Genomic DNA, 23,728 nt, shown 5'->3' with positions numbered 1-23,728 from the left:
TGTATAAACTTGACATGCTAGTCAGGTTTTCCTGCAGGTTCTCTGGATCTCAGACCGACTACCCGATACTCCTGTTAGTTATCAACTGTATTAATGAGCAGATGAACCAAACTTAATACAATTGTACCTTGAATCATGTGGGTTAATTGAAGTGTGACTGTCATTGTGTTGTGGCTATAATAAGTCTAATAACAGCATTTAACTACTTGTTAATGGATTTTATTTGTAAAATTGCTTATACGGTTGTGGGTTTTGTGCAATAAAGGGAATTAATTCAGTGCTGATTCTGTATATGTTGGTGGGATTGACACATTTGGATGCCATGTTTAACATTGATGAGTGGCAGTTAGCGGCTGAGGTGAAGAATACGACATGACACAAACAAGCAGGCGGATAAAGACTGCAGAGTTTTAATCCTTTCCAAGTTCCACATAACACAAATATAAAAAGTAGAGCGCTCTCCTGATCGATCAGAATCAAATCAGAGCCGACCTGAAGCCCAGTCTCCTACGATCACTTCTCCAGCTCCGTCTGGACTCAGACAGTTCGGACAGTTTTAAAAAGACCCATTCATAAGAATACGAGCAGGATGTAAAAATAAAACGGAATTAAAAATCAAGCAAAAATAAAACAAATAAAGGAACATTACAGCAAATTAGTGACAGAGGATTTGTCAAAATCTTGTTTGAAATCTTACTTTTGAAAGACATCCTCCGTTGAAGTCGCACAAAACTAACATGTCACATGGCACCAAACACAAAACAGATGTAAAATTAAAAAAAAGAACTGTAATGAGGAGATTCTTGATGCAAGAGCTAGTAGTTTCTAATGTGTAGGTTTAGCACAGGTACTGTGTGAACACAAGTACACATTCCGTCCAATTACGTGTGTGTGTGTGTGTGTGTATATGTGTGTGTGTCTCAGAGTTGGAGGGCACAGAACTGTTGGTACACGGCCAGGATGTGGGGATCGAGCTCGGCGGTGAACAGCAGGTTCTCCAGGGTTCCCATGTACTGCTGGATGGTAACATGGTGCTGTGGAACAAGAAAGGACATCACATTATGCAGAGAACGAACGAACACACACACACACACACACACACACACACACACACACACACACACACACACACACACACAATGTGTTAGTGCAGTCTGTGTGTGTTAGGGGCGTTGTAGTCTCGCTTTAGGCTAGTCCACATAGCATTCCGGGATGGGCGTTTGGAAGGAACTTGTTTTGGTGGAACATGTGTACGTTCAAAGCTTGTTTTAGTCGTGTGACAGAAAACTCAGATTGGACAGATAGTCTAGCTAGCTGTCTGGATTTACCCTGCAGAGATCTGAGGAGCAGTTAACCATAGTCCTCAGAAATCCACTGCAGTTTAAAATTCCAACACAGAGAAAGCAGGAGGACATCTGGCCGAAAAGAGTGAAATTTGGCGGAATTTCCGATGGCAACGGACTAATACCGGAAGTGGAACGTTGAGGATATAGACTAGGGGTGGACCATTCTGCATCGATGCAGTGACAGACCATAATCGATTATAGCCTACTGATGTTACTTGTTGATTTTCCATCTATCTATCTATCTATCTATCTATCTATCTATCTATCTATCTATCTATAAAGAGTTCAGATATATCTGACTGCTTGAATTTGTTGATGAAAACCATGTGTAGCAATATATAATAATATTGAGGAGGTGACGCGTCGTGATATCGAATCGATTCAAATCGTTCGACAGGATAATCGTAATCGAATTGAATCGTGAGATCGGTGAAGATTCCCGCCCCTGGCGTGCGCGTGTGTGTAATGTTTTACCATGAGAAACACCTGCTGCAGCCGCCCAACACAGTTCTTGTACCAGGGCGTGGTGATGTCGACGCTGCCCGTCTCACAGCGAACCAGGTGCTCCGTCAACAGCATGATGAAGCGCTGTGGGAGGGAAAAGAACGACATTCAAACGAGCGCACGAAAATGTATGGTAAAGCTGCACCAAACAGGGGCCTGTATACGGAATAATGGGTCCATCTCATCAGCCTGAGTTATAAAGTTCGACTCGGATAACGTCCCTCTCGTCTATAGTCACGTTCCCATCCAAAGAAATGTATAGAATTACTAGAAAAACAGCAAAGATTGTTGTGCGTTTCTATCCACTTTCTTTCTCTGTTCTGCATATTCACGTGTGAGTTCTGCTCAGAACTAGGGCAGGACGATATGGAGAAAATCAAATATCACGCTATTTTTGACCAAATACGATATTGCAAAGATATTGTAGGGTTGACAATTATTGAGCTTTGTGATAAATAATCATCAGTAACGTGGATATAATGACTAAGTGGGTAAAGGCAAATAAGAGAACAGCTAGAACAGTCTGGTAAGTTCAGAAAATGACTTTGATTCCACTGCGATACATCAAGACTTAACAAGGCCTAACCCCTAGTGACACTTAACCCCTAGTTGCTCCAGAGGCGTGTGGCCTCTAATATATACTGTATAGCTGTCAACCTCTAATATATACTGTATAGCTGTCAACCTCTAATATATACTGTATAGCTGTCAACCTCTAATATATACTGTATAGCTGTCAACCTCTAATATATACTGTATAGTTGTCAACCTCTAATATATACTGTATAGCTCTAATATATACTGTATAGCTCTAATATATACTGTATAGCTGTCAACCTCTAATATATACTGTATAGCTCTAATATATACTGTATAGCTGTCAACCTCTAATATATACTGTATAGCTGTCAACCTCTAATATATACTGTATAGCTCTAATATATACTGTATAGTTGTCAACCTCTAATATATACTGTATAGCTCTAATATATACTGTATAGTTGTCAACCTCTAATATATACTGTATAGTTGTCAACCTCTAATATATACTGTATAGTTGTCAACCTCTAATATATACTGTATAGCTGTCAACCTCTAATATATACTGTATAGCTGTCAACCTCTTATACTGTATAGTTGTCAACCTCTAATATATACTGTATAGCTGTCAACCTCTAATATATACTGTATAGCTGTCAACCTCTAATATATACTGTATAGCTGTCAACCTCTAATATATACTGTATAGCTCTAATATATACTGTATAGTTGTCAACCTCTAATATATACTGTATAGCTCTAATATATACTGTATAGTTGTCAACCTCTAATATATACTGTATAGTTGTCAACCTCTAATATATACTGTATAGCTGTCAACCTCTAATATATACTGTATAGCTGTCAACCTCTAATATATACTGTATAGCTCTAATATATACGGTATAGCTGTCAACCTCTAATATATACTGTATAGTTGTCAACCTCTAATATATACTGTATAGCTCTAATATATACTGTATAGTTGTCAACCTCTAATATATACTGTATAGCTCTAATATATACTGTATAGCTGTCAACCTCTAATATATACTGTATAGTTGTCAACCTCTAATATATACTGTATAGTTGTCAACCTCTAATATATACTGTATAGTTGTCAACCTCTAATATATACTGTATAGCTGTCAACCTCTAATATATACTGTATAGTTGTCAACCTCTAATATATACTGTATAGCTCTAATATATACTGTATAGTTGTCAACCTCTAATATATACTGTATAGCTCTAATATATACTGTATAGTTGTCAACCTCTAATATATACTGTATAGCTCTAATATATACTGTATAGCTCTAATATATACTGTATAGTTGTCAACCTCTAATATATACTGTATAGCTCTAATATATACTGTATAGCTGTCAACCTCTAATATATACTGTATAGCTCTAATATATACTGTATAGTTGTCAACCTCTAATATATACTGTATAGCTCTAATATATACTGTATAGTTGTCAACCTCTAATATATACTGTATAGTTGTCAACCTCTAATATATACTGTATAGCTGTCAACCTCTAATATATACTGTATAGCTCTAATATATACTGTATAGCTGTCAACCTCTAATATATACTGTATAGCTCTAATATATACTGTATAGCTGTCAACCTCTAATATATACTGTATAGTTGTCAACCTCTAATATATACTGTATAGTTGTCAACCTCTAATATATACTGTATAGCTCTAATATATACTGTATAGCTGTCAACCTCTAATATATACTGTATAGCTGTCAACCTCTAATATATACTGTATAGTTGTCAACCTCTAATATATACTGTATAGCTGTCAACCTCTAATATATACTGTATAGTTGTCAACCTCTAATATATACTGTATAGCTGTCAACCTCTAATATATACTGTATAGTTGTCAACCTCTAATATATACTGTATAGTTGTCAACCTCTAATATATACTGTATAGCTGTCAACCTCTAATATATACTGTATAGTTGTCAACCTCTAATATATACTGTATAGCTGTCAACCTCTAATATATACTGTATAGCTGTCAACCTCTAATATATACTGTATAGTTGTCAACCTCTAATATATACTGTATAGCTGTCAACCTCTAATATATACTGTATAGTTGTCAACCTCTAATATATACTGTATAGCTGTCAACCTCTAATATATACTGTATAGTTGTCAACCTCTAATATATACTGTATAGTTGTCAACCTCTAATATATACTGTATAGCAACTGTAAGTTGCTTCGGACAGACGGGGCCCTATCTTGCACCCGGCGCAAAGCCCCAAGCAAGTGTCTTTGCTAGTTTAAGACCGCGTCGTTTAAATAGCAAATGCACCTGCGGCCATCTGTGCGCCCATGGGCGTACTGGTCTTACAGGGAGGAGTGTTCAGGTGCATTCTTGGCGTATTGCTATCTTGAGGCAGCAGAAAGTGGTCACACCATTGACCAACAAAAACCTGGTCTAAAGTCAGTAGCGCAGCATTTGATTATTTTAACAGCGCATTAGTAAAATGCCCCTAGGCTCGAGTACAGCGCGCGCACACTATGCTTGTCACACACACACACACACACACACACACACACACACACACACACACACACACACACACACACACACACACACACACACACACACACACACACAAAATATTACAAATAAAAATATTACGGTGCAAATCCTCCATCATAATAGCAATAGTTTGTAAAAGGTCCAAACACGCCTGGCTTTTAAAGGGAATGGGAGTTGATACTCTGTCTCTGATTGGTTTATTGCATATTACGCCCAAAACACACCTATGATTAATGAAGACACTAAGTACAACCCTTTTGAACCATGCGCCCGCCGCACGGACCCTTTTTTGCACCTGCGCCATGTGTTTCACGCCGTGCGCTTAGATAGTTAAAATAGGGCCCGTAATGTCTAAAGATCTCAGAGTTCCCCGGCGGCCCTTCAGCACCTGGAAGATGACGAGGAAGAGGTTCTTCTGTTCGCTCTGAGCCGACTCCACCTTCTCCTGTAGCCTCTCGATCTGCTCCTCCAACTGGCCCTCCTCGTCCTCGCTGTTCTTGTCCATGTCCTCGTCGTCCCCGCTGTCCTTCTGCTGGGGAACAAACGCACACACAAACATTAAACCCTTCCTACTTTAAACCTTAAACTTGTGTACGCATGTGTATATGTGCGTGTAAGTATGTATATATTAGAGGTGTTGAATGAAATAATCGACGCATCGAATCGTGGACGATGCTGCATCGATAATCGACTTTCGTTTACAAGTTAATGTAGGCCTAACGACATTCTTGTTTACATATTCTGTTATGTTTTGCACATTCAGGAAGTGCCATGTGCTCAGTGCTGTAGTTTTATGTATCCAATTTATTTAGTATTAGAGCACTGCAGAATGTTTTGTTTTTGAATTAAATATCCTATATGGCTTTAATAGAGAACTGTATTTGATGCATCGTGATGCATCGAGATATGGAATCGAAGACATGATAATCGTAATCGAACGATCAGTTTCACACCTCTAGTATATATGCATGTTTGTGTATGTATACATATAGAAATAAGTGAAGAATTTAATTGTTTGCATACAAGTTCAAAAGTAGAAAAAGGCGGTAGGACCAGAAAAGTTCTTTTTGTTTTTTAAATTCTTCCTACTCAATTTTGAACACGGGAATCCTTTACATTAATCTTGAAAGATATGTTTGCTGTGTATTCTGTTTTTGTTGGTTTTGGTATTCATATTGTTATTTATTTTTTATCTTCTTATTTTTTAACAATGTTCAAAATGAACTAAACTAAACCAACTCCATTCATTTAATGCTCATTCTCACTCGTTAATGTAAAAGGACGGACATAATGGGATGGATGAAGTTACCCTCTTATGCTGCTGTTTCTCCAGTTTGTCCTTGGCCTCCTCCAACTCCTGCTGGATCTTCTGGACGTGTTTGTCCATCTTCCGGATGGTCGAGTGAAGAATCTCCCAGATGAAAAGTCTAGAGGAGGATAACATTGTTTTTATTTTACAGAGGCAGGCAGAGAGAGGCACACAAAAGAAAAATCGTTGGCAAAACTCCATTTCCCTCCCCACCTGGTGAACTCGTGAGCCATATCCTGAGAGAAGAGCCAGTTGGCCACAGCAGCGCAGTCCACGATCTGCGTCCGAATCATTTTGTCCACCAACACTGCGATCATCTGTGTGACATGAAAATGTGTAACACAATCGGCCGATTAAAAAAATGATCTAAACATAAGCTGATTAACAACTATAAAACAGAAGTGTGAATACCAGAAGGTACACAAAACGTAGGGGATTGTTGGTGTCGTACTGGGTTATATAGTGTATACTTAGTTTCTGTAACTTTCATCTTCGTATGAAAGAATAGAATTCATTTAAAAAGGGCAGGTGTAATAAGCTCAGGCTTCACCTACACCTTTTCGGTCCCGTTTGTTTCTTTTGTGTGTGTGTGTGTGTGTGTGTGTGTGTGTGTATGTATGTATGTATGTATGTATGTATGTATGTATGTGTGTATATATATATATATATATATATATATATATATATATATAGATATATATATATATATATATATTAGTGCTGTCAAACGATTAAAATATTTAAATCGCGATTAATTGCATTAATGTCATAGTTAAGTCTTTTTCTTTCTTTTTTTTTAAATTAGCACCTTGTTCAATTGTATTTGTCTCTTCTGTATGTTCAAAAATATAAAAATAAAAAGTTGATCTAAAAAAATAAAATAAAAAAATAAGGAGCACAAAATGGCGAAAACAACCACTGGATGTGAAAAGGGTATTTTACAATAACTTTGAATGCACCACGAGGCTGGCAGCTACAGTCTGGTGTTAGAATCCTCTCCAGTGAAATACTTTTTCTTATTCTTTTTTAGTCGCATTTTAACCGTGTTTACTCCAGCTGCTGCTAAGTGTAGTGTTGACTAGTGTCCTGTGTGGCGATGTTTCAGTTCCCTCTAACTTCCGTTTTCGGAGCATCAGAGAGAAGCACAGGCATTTAAGTGGCACCTTAATAAGGCACCGAAATCCGCGTTGCTATTCGGTCCGGTAGATAACGGTCGTTAAGGCACCGGTGCCGTATTAGCACCGGGTCTCGGACTCACACCCCGTTTTGTTTCCGGTCTAGCTAGATCCGGTGTGGTGTTGTCGTTTTATAACAACAAATAATCAATCAATCAATCAGCAATGCAGCCAAAAACACACAATATGTTAACTCTAAAAATCTTAGAAGTGTTAATTTTCTATTTTGACCTGAGAGGACAACAAGTGCACGGTCGGCGGGGGAAGACAACACGAGGGCTAACCAAACGGCCAACGCCACACGATTTATACATTTCTATCCATTTCTAAATACTAAACATCCACACTGTAACTCTCTATCACTGATTGAATGTTTTTTTCGGGTTTGAACCTTTTCCACTCTTAATTTAAGAAGAAAAAAACGTTGTGTTGTTGTTTGTACCTGCGGGTGATTTCTCCACACGTCATAAACCACCTTGAGGATGTGCAGCTTCCCCTCGTCGCTCTCCGTCAGGGCCTTCAGGATTTCATGGAACCTGGAGAGATCAGATGCACGTGAGGACAGCAGGACGGGATTCACGCAAAACAAAAACGTGATTGTGAAACGTACTCGGGGTTAGCATACGACTGCTGGATCCTGTTGGGGCAACTTTTACAACATCAGAGGTTTTTTTGAAAAACACCCAGTCAATTCAGATGGTTTTTTTCTTTCCAGAGTTCAGTTCCTTTAGATATTTCCAACAGTTCTTATTGATTGAAAAATGTAAATATTTCTAGAATTGTACTCAAGTATTTAGTTTAATTTAGCTTTGTTGGATTTCTGGGTGATTCTATGGAGATTATAGGAGAGGCAAAAATAAGCCTTGGCTTAAATCACATGGTGGGCAAACTTACTTGCCGAGGGCGCTGAAGGAGTGGCTGAAGGATTTGGCTGCCAGATGGAGCAGAGTCTGCAGGAAGACGTCCACCTTCAGAGGGTTGAAGCTCTCGCCCTCATCTGGAAGGAGAGAGTGCACAGAAAAAAATGTGAAAACTACCTTGAATGAAAAAATTACAATAACGCAAAAATAAAATAAGAAACTAACCATCATCGTCTTCTTGGTTGGGGTTGGGCACTTCTTTGAGGATGGTTAGGATCTCTTCGTTGGACGCTCGGTTCTTAATGGCGTTTCCAACAGTGACGGATGCTGGGTAACCGGGTAACGAAGCTGTGACGCAAGTGAGACATTCTGTCAGGTATTCAGGTCTAAACTTATATGCCAGTTACAGACAGATCTTTGGAACCATTCAAGGCTGACAAGAGGAAAACAAAAATACTTTAAATGTTATTTAATGCTGGGAAATTCTTTCCTGGGCAGGGTTTAGCAGATTATACTACTGTCTGCATAGTCTCGCATTGACAGACCTTCCTCCACAGCGCTGCGGAGGAGGGTCTGGCTAGTCCACACAGCATTCCGGGATGGGAGAAGAACGTCCTCTGGTTTATTGCCATTTCTTTAAACCAATCAGAATCGTCTTGGGCGGTGCTAAGCTCCGCCAAGAGCCGCTGCAAAATAGCCTCGGGAAGGAACTTGTTTTGGTGGAACGTGTACGTTCAAAAGTTGTTTTAGTCGTGTGAGAGAAAACTCAGATTGGACAATACATGCATCCGGCGTGATAATGATGATGATATGATGATATTGGCATTTCTTTAAACCAATCACAATCATCATGGGCGTCGCTAAGTGCCGGACGGAGCCGCTGCAAAATAGCCTCGGGAAGGAACTTGTTTTGGTGGAACGTGTGTACATTCAAAAGTTGTTTAAGTTGTGCGACAGAAAACTCAGATTGGACAGATAGTCTAGCTAGCTGTCTGGATTTACCCTGCAGCAAAACAACGTGGATATAGACTACTATTTGCAGGGCCAGACGGAATCTGCGGACGCAGATTTAGATTTTATTTTATTTTTTTATATAAATTGAACTCAATGTTAACATCTTCACCACAAACAGAAGCACAGTCCTGCAGATTTTCATTTTGGATCACCGCTGACCAAATCTGCAGATTCTGTTTGGGCCTGCTGTTGAGTAAAAAAAAAATATATATATTTTAAGCGTTCTTACAAGCGCTCTCGTCTTCGTATTTGTAACTAAAGATGGGTTCGGCTGGGATGAGTGCTGAGAAGGTTGGAGGGACGATGTCCACTATCCGCTGATGGTATGAAAGTCTGCAGGGACAAAGAGCAAACGGATGACTTTAGTTCAAGGAGACACTTTCCAGATTAAAGGATCAACTAAAATATTTCATTTTAAGAATTAATGACGGAAAACAAGTAATTTTCGACTTCTTCAGAGGGGAAATGCATTAAAGCAACACTAGAGAACTTTTCCCGCATCGGTTCCCCTACAGGTTGGAAGCGGAATTGTCCATTACATTACATTGTCCAGTTCATTCGAACTACAGATCCGCTACCCGATCTGGCAAACTTGCATAATGTAATGTAATGGACAATTCCACTTCCAACCTGTAGGGGGACCGAAGCGGGAAAAGTTCTCTAGTGTTGCTTTAAAGCTCCACTAATTACAGAAAATACTTTTTTATAAATTCACTTCAAGTTAAAGGTGCAGTAGGTGAGAGACAGTTTTGGGCTTTAGCAGAAAGGGGGGAGGGACTGAGAAGTTGTCGATGTTCAAATTCTTTGGCTAAGTCCTGGATCTTCACAATCCTACCTACAGTACCTTTAACGAGAAGGAAAATTCACATTTGAAAGCATTTCATCTTGTAGAAAACATGCAAAAATACCTCATACTCTTCTCCAGAACCTCTTTGACAAACTTGGGCTTGGGCTTCTCTAGATCCATGGTCAAGCAGTCAGACCTTTATTATTATAGAAGACACACGATCATACCGTCAACGGTGTAAAACAATAAACAGGCGCTATAAAAGCTCTCTCTGTCCCGTCACAGGATCACTCACCAGTCATCCCAGCTCCATCGAAACTGGAAGTTGCTCAAATGATGAGAAAACCAGTTGATTAGTCTACAAATATGAAGGAAATGGAAAGAGACGACATGACGGTGTTAAATCAAAAGACAGGAACTACTTCAGTTACAATTTTCACCCATCCAGTGAAAGGAAATGTGCAACTGAATTACCGGTCTACGCAGCTGCTGTTCATGGTGTCCAGTCTCATGTACAGCATCTCAGTGGCTTGGGCCAACTAACAGGCAGGGGTTAAGTTAAAGTCTCTTTTAAAGTGAAAAAAATATGGGTTCTTTCTGTTCAACACCCTGTGGAGTACTTTGAAAAAAGTTTGTCATTATATAGTCAGAAACATTTGTCTTAATGATAAATTGTTTAACCACTGACTAAATGTTTTTGAGTACTTTAGAAAAATGTAACATCAAGTAAATATCAAGATAATAATGTGAAAAAAATATATATATAATTAACTAAAATATGAATTTTGTCCACTCCATCGCTGACACTGTTCAGAGATCTGTGTAGTGCAGTGTTTCTCAAACTTTTTTTCAATATTGTACCCCCCTTTGAATTGCTTTTTTAAGCCAAGTACCCCCTGACCAGCGCAAAACATTTTTGGTAGAAAAAAAATAAGTCTATATAAAGAGGTAGTGATAGATTCACTAAACAACAACCTTTTTTTAAACAAAAAACATTTAAATGCTACATTTTCAAAATGTTAAGAATCCATCTCTTAATTCATTCATTATTATAGTATAATTATTTTAGGAATTATGCATGACATGTTTTTAAATTAGCATTTTTGCAAAAATGTCACGTACCCCCTGCAGTACTCCAAAGTACCCCTAGGGGTACACTTACCCCCATTTGAGAAACACTGGTTTAGTGGGTGTGCAATGTCATTATGTGATCAGGGTCCCCGCCCCCCCACCCCTCACCCCCCGAGAAGTTGTTAGGCCCGGTGGCAAGTTTTTTTTTTTTTGACAAAGGCCCGGCTGGGGCCAGTCCCAGACTGATGGCAGCATTCCCAATAGTTTCAGTGATACCAAATAATGGACGGAATCACGAAATAACGAATTTCATAAAAGCTTAAAGACAGACTCCATAGGGCCCTACATTAGGTCAGCGCTAGTCTCGACCATCAACGCGCTTGCCGAGCAGAGGAGGGTCTGGCTAGTCCACACAGCATTCCGGGATGGGAGAAAAACGGGCTCTGGTGGTGGTGGGGGGGGGGCAACTTAGGCCTGGGCCACCGGCTTGCAATACACTGGGGGAAAACTCTGTGTGATTTTTCTGCGGCAGCTTGAAACACACCAGCGTGACAACCATGTAGCCTCACGAGGAGAGTTCAGAAGTTACGGGGGTTGTCAGAAAATGGTTTTAACATAAACCGCAGTGATGCAAACGGTCAAGGATACAACTTGTGGCAATGATCCGGGCTGCAGTTTGCACAGTTCAATAAGCAGCGTGGTGTACATGACGTCGATGTGAGGGGGAGATGGCAGCTGGAAAAGTTCTCCAAAGATCACCTGAAAAAAAAAGAAGCATATTTTGAAACAGCCTTTCATTTTCCTCAGCACGTAGCTTGTAAAAAAAATAAAAATAAATAACAGGTGTACCTCCACGATGTGATAGTTGAGCGGGATCTTATTTTTCCCTGGATAGCTAAGTAACTGGGCAGCACTAAAAGGTAAAAATAAATAAATATCAGAAGCGTTAAAACATTGGAGTTGCACAGTCAGACCTGACAAAACTGAAACGTGGTGGAGCGTGTTACCCACCATGTTTTCCTCTCTCTCCAGTGGGTCTTGATGATACAGTGCAGGTTTTCTTCTATGACAAATCTCTCCACAGAATGACTGCCGGGCATAACGGGACCCTGAGGATAAAGAGGACAGACGGGTTTTTTTTTTAGGCACAACGGAAAATGAAAAACTCAAATGTGTCCCATTAAACTCAGACCTTTTTAAAGCATTACAAAAACTAAATTTCAAGAGGCCTAAAATGCATTTAATTATCTTATATTTAGCTTACTGGGATTATACAGAACCAGTCAAAAGTTTGGACACGCTTTCCCATTCATCGTTCATGTACATCATACACCTAATTCAATAGAAATCTGTAACAAATTGGCACGTGTGTTTTTCACAGCCAAGAGTTGAAATACCTCCGGGGCGTCGGTGTAGTCGAACATACGGAAGACAACCCGGGGCATGGGGTACTGGGCGTCGGGCATGTGGCCCGGTGGAGTGAAGGGGGGCAGGTTGTGTTGCAGGGCCTCACAGAGCACGCTGTCAAAGGCGATGTATGGACGAAGGATGTGGCGCTCCTGCCAGCGGTCTTTCTTTAGCTTCTGAATCTGGGCCCAAAGGCAGTCCAGGTACTGAGGGAAGGACACAGAGAGAAAGGGGGGGTCAACTTAAACAGGCCATTCAGGTGGGTTACAAAAGAGACCCGTGGAAAGAATCGTACCGAAGAAGACGCAATATTTAGAGATAAATGGCTGAAACTGAAGTGATCTTAGGACTTCACTTCAACGTGAACTTCACGAGAATGTGCTTCACATCTTAACAATGAAAAAGGAGAACTGTAGTGCTTCCATAGGTCGCTCACCTCCTCTTGTGGGTGGGGCTTCTCTGCTGTCCACACCTGCAGCATGGGGACGTGTGTCTTTACTCGCCGCCTAAAAATAAAAGACAGGTGTGACATTAAGAAGGAGCAGCCTGACAGAACAAATAACATGATTTGACAAATAGCAAGAGTTTCAGCAAAAAAACCTAAAAGACACAGACAAGAGCTGCAGTGTTTCCCACACATAGACTAACGTGTGGCGGTGCGCCTCACTATCAACACCAGCCGCCGCACATTGCGTTTCGTTATTTAATTATTTTTTTTTTAAACGCTATTTAAAACACGTTCTTCTGCATTTCCTTTCCCTGCTCTCCTCCGTCTCTCTGTCACTTGTGACACACACACACACACACGGTGTTTGGTGTTTTTAGCCCCCAACGTCGCCTTCCAGGCAGCGCGGCAATGGTTATGTCAAAGAAGTTATGTTCGTGTTAAGGTGAGGGTTAGCTGCCTGTAAGGGGACATTGGAGGCTTAAAACACCATCGAGCCCACAGCGTCTGTCTCCATAAAGGAGAGAAGACGACTGGCGAAATTCACAAGTTCACTAAAAGGTCGGTATCTATCTCGTGAACACCTTTACACAATCACACATTCACAATCACCGACCCGACTCTTAGCAAACAAGCGATTGCGCCTGCTTTAGAAAGTTAACTAGTCGCAAGTTTGTGGTAAAATGCAGTTGAGTTGTCGAGGTCAAAACACTATATAGCAGCTGTGAATCAAATAAACTTATTATTATGTCATTTTTTGTTTTACTCTTACACCCCCGCCACAAATTGCTTTCGGATCTGTGGGAAACACTGAGCTGAGACTAATGAGCAAGAAAGCAAGGAGACATCTTACTTGAGGTAGCCTTCGATCTGGCTGAGTAGTCGGTCCATTTCAACGTCCTTCTTCTCGTAAAGCTCCTTACCGACCCACGGCAGACAGGACAGCACCACATACACAAACCAGTCCGACCGAACCTGGGGAAAAACACACACAAGGCCACTTACAAAATCACACATTGCTCATTTTCAACCTCAACAAAAACCAGGATTGCAGCCAAAACCTGCTGAAAAGCATGGTGATTCCCATAATAATGATAATAGTAATGTGTTGAGCATGGTCACCCACCTCTAAAGTAAGCTGGTGTTTAAGTCAAGGATTGTCTTTGCATTAAACTCTAAATCTAAAGAGTTTAGCTATTAATGCATAACTCGGTAGTGAAAATCTACGAGTTTTTAACATTTTTGTGTGATAGAAATAGCTTCAAAACACCTATCGTCACCCCTATCATTCAGCGCCATGACTGGATTTACAATTAATAAGTAAAGTGTGTTGATTCCTTTATTACTTAAGTGTAGTCAACGTAATGGCATGCTGATTCCACCTCACCCATTTCTACCTACCTGTGGTACATCTTCCTCTTGGGTAACACTGACAAAGTTTTCAAACATGGCCACCATTGAAGGAGCAGCAATCACATGGCAGTTAACCAAGTCAGACAGAAAACGCACCTACAAAAAGAAGACACGATGTTTAAAAAAAGAAAAGAAGAAAGACGTAAGCATCATTTTAGGTGCTTATGAAAAGTCACATTACCAAGTAAACAGCTTCATTGTACAAGTTGTTTTTCAGTGTCTCCTTGAGTTGTCTGATCATGGCCTCCACAAACTCGCCCCCAAAGTTGTAGTTCCTGGCGTTCAAGAGGCCAACTAAAGTCGTATACACTGTCAGCTTCTCAGGTAGGAGGCGAGCACTGTCAACAAAAGACAACTCCTTGAAAAAAACGGCCACGCAAAACAAGTGATCGTTCCAACAGTAAAAGGGCGAGAACGGGTATGAACTTACACAGCACATAAAATGCGCAGGATTTTGTTTTTGTAGTTTGGAAGGTCAGCCTCCAACACGCCTGCAAGGCCCTCCAAGTTGCTCTCCAGGGACGATGTACTCTGTGGAGAGAAAAAATGAAGCATTTGAGTTGGTTTGCACGGGACTACAGTATACTGAACTACGGCAAACGCTATCAAAAAAAGTTCTGGCGATTGCTTTCAGAAGTAAAGCAGTGTTAGCCTGGGAAAACCCTGACGAACTTCCGGCAAATTTGAGATTTGCTCTGCAAGCCCGTCTGGCCAAGAGCCCATTCAAGCCCATTTCCAATTTTTCCAAATCGAGGCACCAATCACAACCGTTGAGGCGGGCTTTACACAATGATGATAGCGCAGCGACGGCGAGCAGCTTTTTGTTTACATTCAACATGACGGCCACCGAAGCACAGCAACCCGTTGATGCCGCTGTCGCTGCTACGTCACCCGGATCTTTGGTCTGATTGGCTGAAGGACTATCCAATTGCGCCCAGAGGCATTTGAGCGGCGTCAATTGGTGACGCCCCTTTGGAAATGGGCTGTGAATGAAGCTTGCCCAGACCCGCTCTCAGTTACAACTGAGAAGGGTCTGGTGTCAACCAGGCTAAAGCAGTGTACTATTTGGATCAGAGTGAGACAGAGCAGAACATGGTTGATGTAGGACTCAATAGACTGAGCAAGAAGTACATTTCCAAAGTTGTCCTTTTACCTTCTCCCCTACACGACATATCAGTGACTCCAGGCGGTCTTCAATTTCAATGGGCTCAGACGTTCTCCTCCTTTTATGTGCCTGACCTCCTGGAAGAGTAAATGAACAAAATAAGCACAGATTGAGTGGAATGAGAAACATTAGCTGAGGGAATAACTCAAGGGCTGCCTTGATGGGAAAATCCACCCTAAAAACGAATTAACACATGAGATGTGGATATAGTAATACAGCCCGGTTTTAAATTTTGATTTTTAACTAAGCTCCCCTTAGAGGGGCACTTAACCAAATGTACATAATAAGAGCCGAGACAATAGGTCATCAGGGCTATCTGCTGACCCTGTATTATTAACCGGAAAACGCTATTACGCTGCATCACGGGCTATGTTTGATTCAGTATTTTTGAAAAAATAAATATTGATTGATAATCAGTATGTAGCTACAGTTTTAATTAGCCCGACGTGCGTGAATCGCAGATAACCTTATAGAAGACTCTCACTGGAGGTATTTGTATTGGTTGCCGCCCCCATACTAACGTTAGCTACACTGGTTAAGGGCAGCTAGCACAGTAACGTTAGCTAGCAGTAACGTTAACGTTACAGTTTGTTCAATCTTGTCGCTTTCAAGCCACGATTGCGAAAACAAATATTGAGTGTTTTGCACTTTTTGGCTAACGTTAACGATGGCAAGACTAAACCCTGGCCTTGTGAATAAATTAACAATCAGCATCAGCGTGATTGCACCAAGCAAAAGATTAACGTTAACAGAAACACGCTAACGTTAGCTAGCCGCCACTCGTTAGCCTAACCGTCTGAATTAGCTAAACACATGTAACGTCCACTAACCCTCATTTTCGCTGTCGCTGTGTCGTCTCCTAGACATCTTTCACTCCGCTTCGTTAAGATGTAAGGTAATTCAACGAGAAATTATTATGAAACAAAATAATAAGTCGGCTAAACAAGCTTCTAGATCATTCAGCCGGGCCGCTGCTAGATTAGTGCAGAAAAATAATAGCGGTCAGATTCAAGTGAGGCACATCAGAGGCAACCGGAAACGAGTATTTTTTTCCCCTAGGATGGCGAAGGCATGTCCCGCCCAACTCTGCCTGACTTTACCTCTGATTGGTTTAACCTGCCCATTTTACCCTAACTTTAACCAATCCCACTACTCTTGCCCAAACTTAGTCAACCAGAGCAGACAGCGAGTGCTAGCCAATCAGAGGGAGAGTAGGGCGGGTTATGCCATCGCCATCCTAGGATTTTTTTTTTTTTTTTTCCAACCGGAAAGTGTACTTTCCTTTTTCGTCCGATGTTCAGTGCCTTTTTTTGCTGCACGCTTGGTGACAGTTAGGTAGCTATGTTAAATGTATTGGCATGTTTAAGACTTTATATTTAATGTTTGCCAAGATTAGGTCAACATTGAATATCCTGGCGACGTATAACTCATATATGTTCAGACGACAAAGCGTTTCCTAGTTAAGTTGATAAAAGAGCCTTAAAACATGGCAGCGGATGATGCCCCTTGTTTAGAGTTCATGGACTGGGATCTGGACACTTCGACATGTAATGGTCTGAAACAGGAGAAACAACTGTCTGCCTCACAAAGAAGGTGCTACAGCCTCTGCAGGAGGAAGGTGAGTGACAACAGGAACACTGAACTTTTTTTTATTTTTTATTTACCGCATGTGACGTTACCAGATGAGTGAACACAGCTGAGTACACGGTTGTGTTTCAGTGTGTGTTCAGGTAGCTACAGCTGTAGCTATATATATATATATATATATATATATATATATATATATATATATATATATATATATAAGCAATGCAAATCTTCTAAAAATTATCATTTTCTAGTCTCTACAGTCTACATTATGCTAAAGGACATAAAAACAATATATTTAATTAATAAATTGTACACAAAGTTCCGACCGATAAATCAGCTGGGCCGATATAGACTGCAGATGGAAAGTATTTTTAAGTATTTTAACTAATTCTGGCATATGATGTTTTTATACAACAATGTTCATAAATATACATGGTCCCTATCAAATAAACCAATAAAATAAGACTGACGATTATTGTAACATGTATGTCGGCTTGCTGGAATACATTGATTTATTAATATGCCGAAAATATATTTGCCGTCATTTAGAAACGCATGTTACTGACTATAGTCAGACAACATAGTCTACCAGAGCGTACTGACAAGGTTGGGCTATTTCTACTGTTAAAACACATTTTGATAATACAGTTTTTATTTAAAAAAAAGGATTTGACTGTGCTACATTAAAAGCACTTCACACATTTTCTTCTCGACAGTCATTTGCTGCCTTTGTGGCGTCCAAGAGGGAGGGCAGTCAGGAAGGAGAAAGCACATCTTGGTGCTGCTGTGGCCAGACTTTCAAGGAACACTCTGCCATTCACAAACATGTGGCCTGGACTCATGATACTGAAATACAGCAGCTCACACATGCCGCATATGAGCATTTGTTAAGCCAGTTGGAAGAAGAAGAACCTGAAACACAGCAGACGAATGAGCGTGAGGCCGAGCCGGTGGACATTTCTGCATGGATACCTGAAACTAGTCACATCTCTGAGGAGCAACTTCAAAAGTACTGGTCACATTTGGATTCTCCTGCCTGGTTTCAGTTGCCGGTTTAGAAAAGAAAATCATCTTAGAATTGTATTAACACATGTCATTTATAAAATATTGATTATAATTTCAGATTTTATTAAATACATACTGATGTCGCCTTATGTAATTCTTCTTTTCAGTGGTCCAGGCAAGGTTCTTCTCTATTATCGCTACTGTCAAGTGGAGGATCCACATGTTATCTGTGCTTGGCAGAAAGCTTTGTGTGAGAAGCTCCACCTAACGGGCAAGGTAAATAAATTCTCTTATCCTACCTCCAGCTGGGAGACTACACATTGTTTCCATTGGGAACAAGATAAAGAAACATGTTTTTATAATTGTAAGAAGAAAAGAACATTTAAATAAATGTAACTGTCCCCTTAAAGCAGCCATATTATGCTCATTTTCAGGTTCATAATTGTATTTTAAGGTTGTACCAGAATAGGTTTACATGGTTTAATTTTCAAAAAACACCATATTTGTGTTGTACTGCACCGCTCTCTCTCACTGCTGCAGATCCTCTTTTCAGCTGGTCTCTGTTTTAGCTACAGAGTGAGACCTCTTTTCTTCTTCTTCTTCTGTACTATCTTTGATTGCACTACACATGCCCAGTAGCTCAGATGTAGATCATGTCAGCTAGCTAGCTCCATAGACAGTAAAAGAAAGGCTGTTTCTACAACTTCGGTCAGTTACAAGGCAGGATTAGCTGGGAGACTTCTAAATGAGGGCGCACATGTAAGTAGTTCTTTTGTAGATTATGGTGAACTTGTGTGTGTTGTAGCAGTGCTTTGCTATTGAGAACGAGGTAGCATGCTAGCGTTAGCATGCTAGCGTTAGCCATAGCGTTAGCATGCTAACGCTACGAGCTAATGGATGCGGTTAGCCTGCTCGTTTCGGCTTGTGATGTCACAAGCCGTGCCGATTTTGAACAGCTCACCCAGAGACTGAAGGCAGGACACATTCAGAAACCGTATCTCACTCTAAACAGCATGGGTGGATTTTTTTCAAAGTTTGTATGTGTGTGGAAGCACCAGAGACACAACATAACACCCCAAATCCCAGAAAAAGTGATTTTTTCATAATATGGGCACTTTAAAATAAATAAAATAAAATACGTCATGATCATCTTCTTCAGGTGAGGGTGGCGACTGAAGGCATCAATGGAACAATTGGCGGCACCAATATGGCCACTGATGTTTACATCGACGCAATGCGTTCACACCCTCTCTTCAAGATGGACAAGGAGGACTTTAAGGTCAGACTCCAACTCATGTTGGATGATAGAATACACAGAAATGCAGAAATGCTTTTTGTTTTATAAAACAAAAATCATTTCTGTATATTCTAACATGAACAGTTTTCTGCCGTGTAGAAAAGGTATAACAGTTTTCTACACGGCAGAAAACTGTTATACCTTTTCTACACGGCACTCAGCACGAAAATGTTCATTCTGTTTTGTGTTCCACTGGGTGCAGGGTTAAAAATTAACTTTTTTGTCCACCAGCCAAATGGCTAGTGAATGTTCAAATTTTAGCAACCATTCAATAGATTACCGTTGTGTTTGTTTTTTTGGCTGGTGAGCGAAGCAAATCTACCAGCCACTTGCATATTTTACCAGCATTTGGCTGGTAGATGGTGATAATGTTGAACCCTGACTGGGTGGCCATAGCATACGGTAAGTTTTAAGCCTATGTTTTCAGAGGAATTATTAGCATTACATTAAATAATCATCATTCATGACATTGAACATAAAACATTTATTTTTACTAGATACTTTATTGAAATGAAGTGTGTGTGTGTGTGTGTGTGTGTGTGTGTGTTTAGACAAGTGATGGCGGCGCAGGGTGTTTTAAAGACCTGAGGGTCGGGGTCTATAAGGAAATTGTCCCAATGGGAATGGATCCTGATGTTGTTTCCTACCAACTGGCAGGTATAGTTTGTGTTAACAACAACAATACTATGTTTACAGTAAAAAAAAAAAAAAAAAAATCCTACCACTGTTAACCGTGCCTATAATATACTAATGCCTATAACTCAGTTTGTTGTATTCTTCATATACATACATTGGTAGAATTGCTCAGGTGTTTTTATGTTGTTACTGCTTGGAATGTGGTTTACTATTAATATCACAAAGTTTTTTTTTTTATTGCTGTTTTACCTCTCAGGGGATCATCTGGAACCGGAGGAGTTTCATAAAGAAGTACAGGCTCTGTTGGCTAAAGGGGACTTATGCAATGACACCGTCCTCCTGGACTGCCGCAATTTTTACGAGAGTAAAATTGTAAGTAATATATCAATTTCCCTCTAAAAACATTGACTTGCACAGGTTCTACATGCTATATAGATTGTACATCTGATCATTTGTTCATTTGTGCCATATCTCCACCAGCTGCCTTAAACAAATACTGTATTTAACTATTTACAGTGAGAACGCCAGACCCCTAAGGTACCACTGATATTGAAGTGTATTTTTCACTAACTTTGCATTAAGTAGAAAATGATAGCATTTTCTGATGGACTGTTTATTTAAATGAATTCCTTAATTCCTATGAGATTCAGTGGCATTCTAAACAGTGATTTATTGTATTACTTCAGGGGCAGTTTACTCAGTGTCTGGCCCCGAGCATCCGTAAGTTCAGCTACTTCCCCGACTACGTCGACCAAAACCTTGAACTGTTCAGAGACAAGAAGGTCTTGATGTACTGCACAGGAGGGATCCGCTGTGAGCGCGGCTCTGCATACCTCCGCTCCAAAGTAAGTTGACTTGTGTTTGATGTGAACTAAAGAATGCCATTGGGACTCTTTTTAAATGTGAAGCAGCTTATGGAACTGGCTTGTCATGCAGTAACTCCCATTTTGCAGGCAGCTGATTTTCCACGGGGGGGGGGGGTGATCTGTTTAGTTGTTGTCTACTTGTGTACTTGGATCAACTGTTACTTAAAGCAAATAGTTAACGGTGCCGTAGGTAGGACTGCAAAAATCCAGGACTTAGCCAAAAAATTTGAACATCGACTCAGTCCCTCCCCCCTTTCTGCTAAAGCCCAAAACGGTCTCCTAAGCCCCTCCCCCCACAAGGGAGAATGAATGCGTGTCCATGAGCAGTGATTGACACGCCGTTAGACACCCGCCCCCCCTGGCCCTGATTGGTGCATCTGAACAGGGAGCGGTGGATTTTTGCAAATCACACTACAGGCTGTAGGTGGTACCAGAGGAGCTGGATTTATTTTTAAATGACCTGCTTCATGTAGTTCTACTGGAACATAGGGTCAGTTTCAGGAAATTTGACAGAAAGTTAGTTTTATAAGTCTTACCTACTGCACCTTTTTAAGGAAAATGTGACATCATTTTTTAATTGTAGTTGTAAGGACCAGAGACCGATTGTTTACAAGATTTGCAATCTACATTGGAATTGTTTGTCAACCTGTAGGATGTGTGTAAAGAGGTTTACCAGCTGAAAGGGGGAATCCACAAGTATCTGGAGAGATTCCCAGAGGGTTTCTATCGAGGGAAACTTTTTGTGTTTGATGAACGCTACACCATCTCCTCCAACGATGACATCATCTCAGGTTAGTTTGTGCACAAAGGCCATCATCAGCATAACGGATAATAGAAAGAAATTGTCAACAGCACAGCATCCGAAACCATTTAGAAACACTAACATTTAGTTGTTATCTAATGTTAGTCGTTGTGTTTAAAGTTATGTCAAATTTAAGTAATTCTGTGTCTGTTCAGACTGCAGGTACTGCGGCTGTCCCTGGGACCAGTACAAACTCTGTTCCACCAAGTTGTGCTGTCAGCTGGTTCTGTCCTGTCCCGGCTGCAGACGGGACGGATGCACCGCCTGCTGCCCCACCTGCCAAACCAAAGGACATGCTCAGAGCGAGTCATCCCCCACCGTTCCACATCACAAAGAGGAATGCGAGTGCACTGAAGGGCGTCCCAGAATCCCTCGGGATGTGTAGCGACAGAGTGCTAACGATTGGACATTAGTGCTTGCAGCCACATGAAAAATCCTGCCTGTCAGGGGTTGACCACAATGTACAACTAGAATTAGCGGAAGGTGCCCAGTGTATTTTTAAAGTCATGATTTTTTTTTTTTAAATATGAATGTGGGAAATTAAGTCAGATTTACTGTTTCTAAGAAGTTTTATTCTAAAGACATCCATGAATTTGATATAAGATTTGTATTACATGAACATTTTATTCATGAAACTGGGATAGCTCATCACTCTGTTTCAGGAGATATTAACTTGTGTGTGTGTGTGTGTGTGTGTGTGTGTGTGTGTGTGTGAGAGAAATTGCATGGTTTCACATTCAATTTTAAATTTAAGTAGTTTAAAGTTATGCTGCAAAAAAAAGCATAGATACAAAAATACCAAAAACACAATTTATAGCAGTTATCTTGTGCTCTCTAAACCATGTAATCTCTGATCAAAGCAGGTTACTGAGACTGCAGGTTTGGCTTAAACACATCTGTGTGCCTTACTCAGGATGACCCATTTTTGAAAGAATTCACCTCAACGTATACGAGTATAAACACGTATCAATATGAAACCATGCAAAAGCAGGCCACGAGTAATGATAAGTGTATTGGTAAGTCTTAATTTCGACAGGTCTCCCAATGAGGGATTTTAGCATAATTTTTATATAAAGTTTTACATAATTTTTCAGTTATTAATATAGAAGCCTTGGTGTAGTATAATGTTTCATCTGAACTAGACATATTGATTTCTAGTCTAATCATAGGAAACAGGTAATGAAGGTAAGAAAGATAATTAAAAAAACAGTTTACAGTGAAATAAAACAAGAAAGGAAATTCAAAAGCTGCATACAATGTATATCCTACTTTTAGGCCTTCTACACTATTTGTGCAATTATCTTTGCAAATACATATGTGCAGAAATAAAGAGTCTAGGTAATGTTGCTACTTGTCGAGTCATACTATAATCAGAATGGGATGTATTTTCACTTGCATAGAATTTGTCTTGGCGTGTTTGGTGCATAGCCTACAATAAACATGAAAATGGAATAAACAATAGAGCAAAGTACTGTAACCGTTAAGAACATTAATATAGAATAGAAATATTACATTCAAATATGTAAAAGACACTAACAAGTATGTACAATATAACTTTAAGGTTGTACGTTTTATGCAGGGTGTGCAAAAGTTCACAATATGTGCGATGGTCAGGGATAATCATATATAAATAACTCCAACCCTATAGGCATATACAATAATGTACAATTAATTGGATTAATGGCAAAAATTACATTTAAGCATGATTCTTAATATTCTTGTTTTATTTCTTTATCTGTTTCTCTCACAATGCTGGAAGGGAGTTTATCTCATTCCCACATGTAGACTGCGTACACGAAGTCTGGAGACGAATGCGTACAGCCTTTGTTTAGACCGATAAAGGTACAAGGTCACAGTACACTATCTCTATGTGCAGATTCAGTTCTCCCATGCCAGTGGAGATGTACAGGGG

General features: G+C 40.1%; 2 protein-coding genes across 4 annotated transcripts; one reads left to right on the top strand and one right to left on the bottom strand.

Moving 5' to 3' along the window:
• Positions 1–390: 390 nt before the first annotated feature.
• Positions 391–16,715, bottom strand: LOC116062479 (nuclear cap-binding protein subunit 1). 2 transcript variants are annotated; one of them, XM_031317160.2, is made up of 23 exons: positions 16,451–16,715; positions 15,609–15,697; positions 14,886–14,986; positions 14,637–14,793; positions 14,444–14,551; positions 13,896–14,017; positions 13,034–13,103; positions 12,588–12,803; positions 12,202–12,299; positions 12,040–12,103; positions 11,839–11,949; positions 10,594–10,658; positions 10,415–10,477; positions 10,241–10,315; positions 9,562–9,665; positions 8,544–8,666; positions 8,353–8,455; positions 7,901–7,994; positions 6,497–6,600; positions 6,284–6,401; positions 5,363–5,506; positions 1,821–1,934; positions 391–1,034 (listed from the first exon to the last, which is right to left on the bottom strand). In XM_031317160.2, exons 1-23 carry the CDS (start codon positions 16,485–16,487, stop codon positions 921–923), a joined length of 2,394 nt encoding a protein of 797 aa, XP_031173020.1. In that variant the 5' UTR covers positions 16,488–16,715; the 3' UTR covers positions 391–920. The 2 variants fall into 2 exon arrangements, with proteins under 2 accessions (XP_031173020.1, XP_031173021.1); XM_031317161.2 differs by having other exon boundaries at positions 5,363–5,503.
• Positions 16,716–16,883: 168 nt separating this feature from the next.
• On the top strand, positions 16,884–23,284 carry LOC116062470 (thiosulfate sulfurtransferase/rhodanese-like domain-containing protein 2). Of its 2 annotated transcripts, XM_031317152.2 has the most exons (9): positions 16,887–17,238; positions 17,927–18,219; positions 18,383–18,491; positions 19,375–19,494; positions 20,064–20,169; positions 20,405–20,520; positions 20,835–20,993; positions 21,667–21,805; positions 21,972–23,158. In XM_031317152.2, the coding sequence occupies exons 1-9, from the start codon at positions 17,107–17,109 to the stop codon at positions 22,199–22,201; spliced, it is 1,404 nt and encodes a 467-aa protein (XP_031173012.1). In that variant the 5' UTR covers positions 16,887–17,106; the 3' UTR covers positions 22,202–23,158. The 2 variants fall into 2 exon arrangements, with proteins under 2 accessions (XP_035860589.1, XP_031173012.1); XM_036004696.1 differs by lacking the exon at positions 21,667–21,805 and having other exon boundaries at positions 16,884–17,238; positions 21,972–23,284.
• The last annotated feature ends 444 nt before the right edge of the window (positions 23,285–23,728 follow it).

This window comes from Sander lucioperca, chromosome 1 (genome assembly GCF_008315115.2).
Source record: "Sander lucioperca isolate FBNREF2018 chromosome 1, SLUC_FBN_1.2, whole genome shotgun sequence".
NCBI lineage: Eukaryota > Metazoa > Chordata > Actinopteri > Perciformes > Percidae > Sander > Sander lucioperca.
The sequence above is the reverse complement of the archived record's forward strand: the minus strand, read 5'-3'. Positions and strand labels throughout refer to the sequence as shown.

Excerpts from the sequence above, each read along its gene's own strand:
- LOC116062479 (XM_031317160.2), bottom strand. The coding sequence starts at position 16,487 with ATGTCTAGGAGACGACACAGCGACAGCGAAAATGAGG. Across the intron at positions 14,987-15,608 it reads TATGTCGTGTAGGGGAGAAG|AGTACATCGTCCCTGGAGAG; the intron begins GTAAAAGGACAA and ends TTCTCTCCACAG. Across the intron at positions 8,456-8,543 it reads CAACCAAGAAGACGATGATG|ATGAGGGCGAGAGCTTCAAC; the intron begins GTTAGTTTCTTA and ends CTCTCCTTCCAG.
- LOC116062470 (XM_031317152.2), top strand. The coding sequence starts at position 17,107 with ATGGCAGCGGATGATGCCCCTTGTTTAGAGTTCATGGACTGGGATCTG. Across the intron at positions 18,220-18,382 it reads TCTGAGGAGCAACTTCAAAA|TGGTCCAGGCAAGGTTCTTC; the intron begins GTACTGGTCACA and ends TCTTCTTTTCAG. Across the intron at positions 21,806-21,971 it reads CAACGATGACATCATCTCAG|ACTGCAGGTACTGCGGCTGT; the intron begins GTTAGTTTGTGC and ends GTGTCTGTTCAG.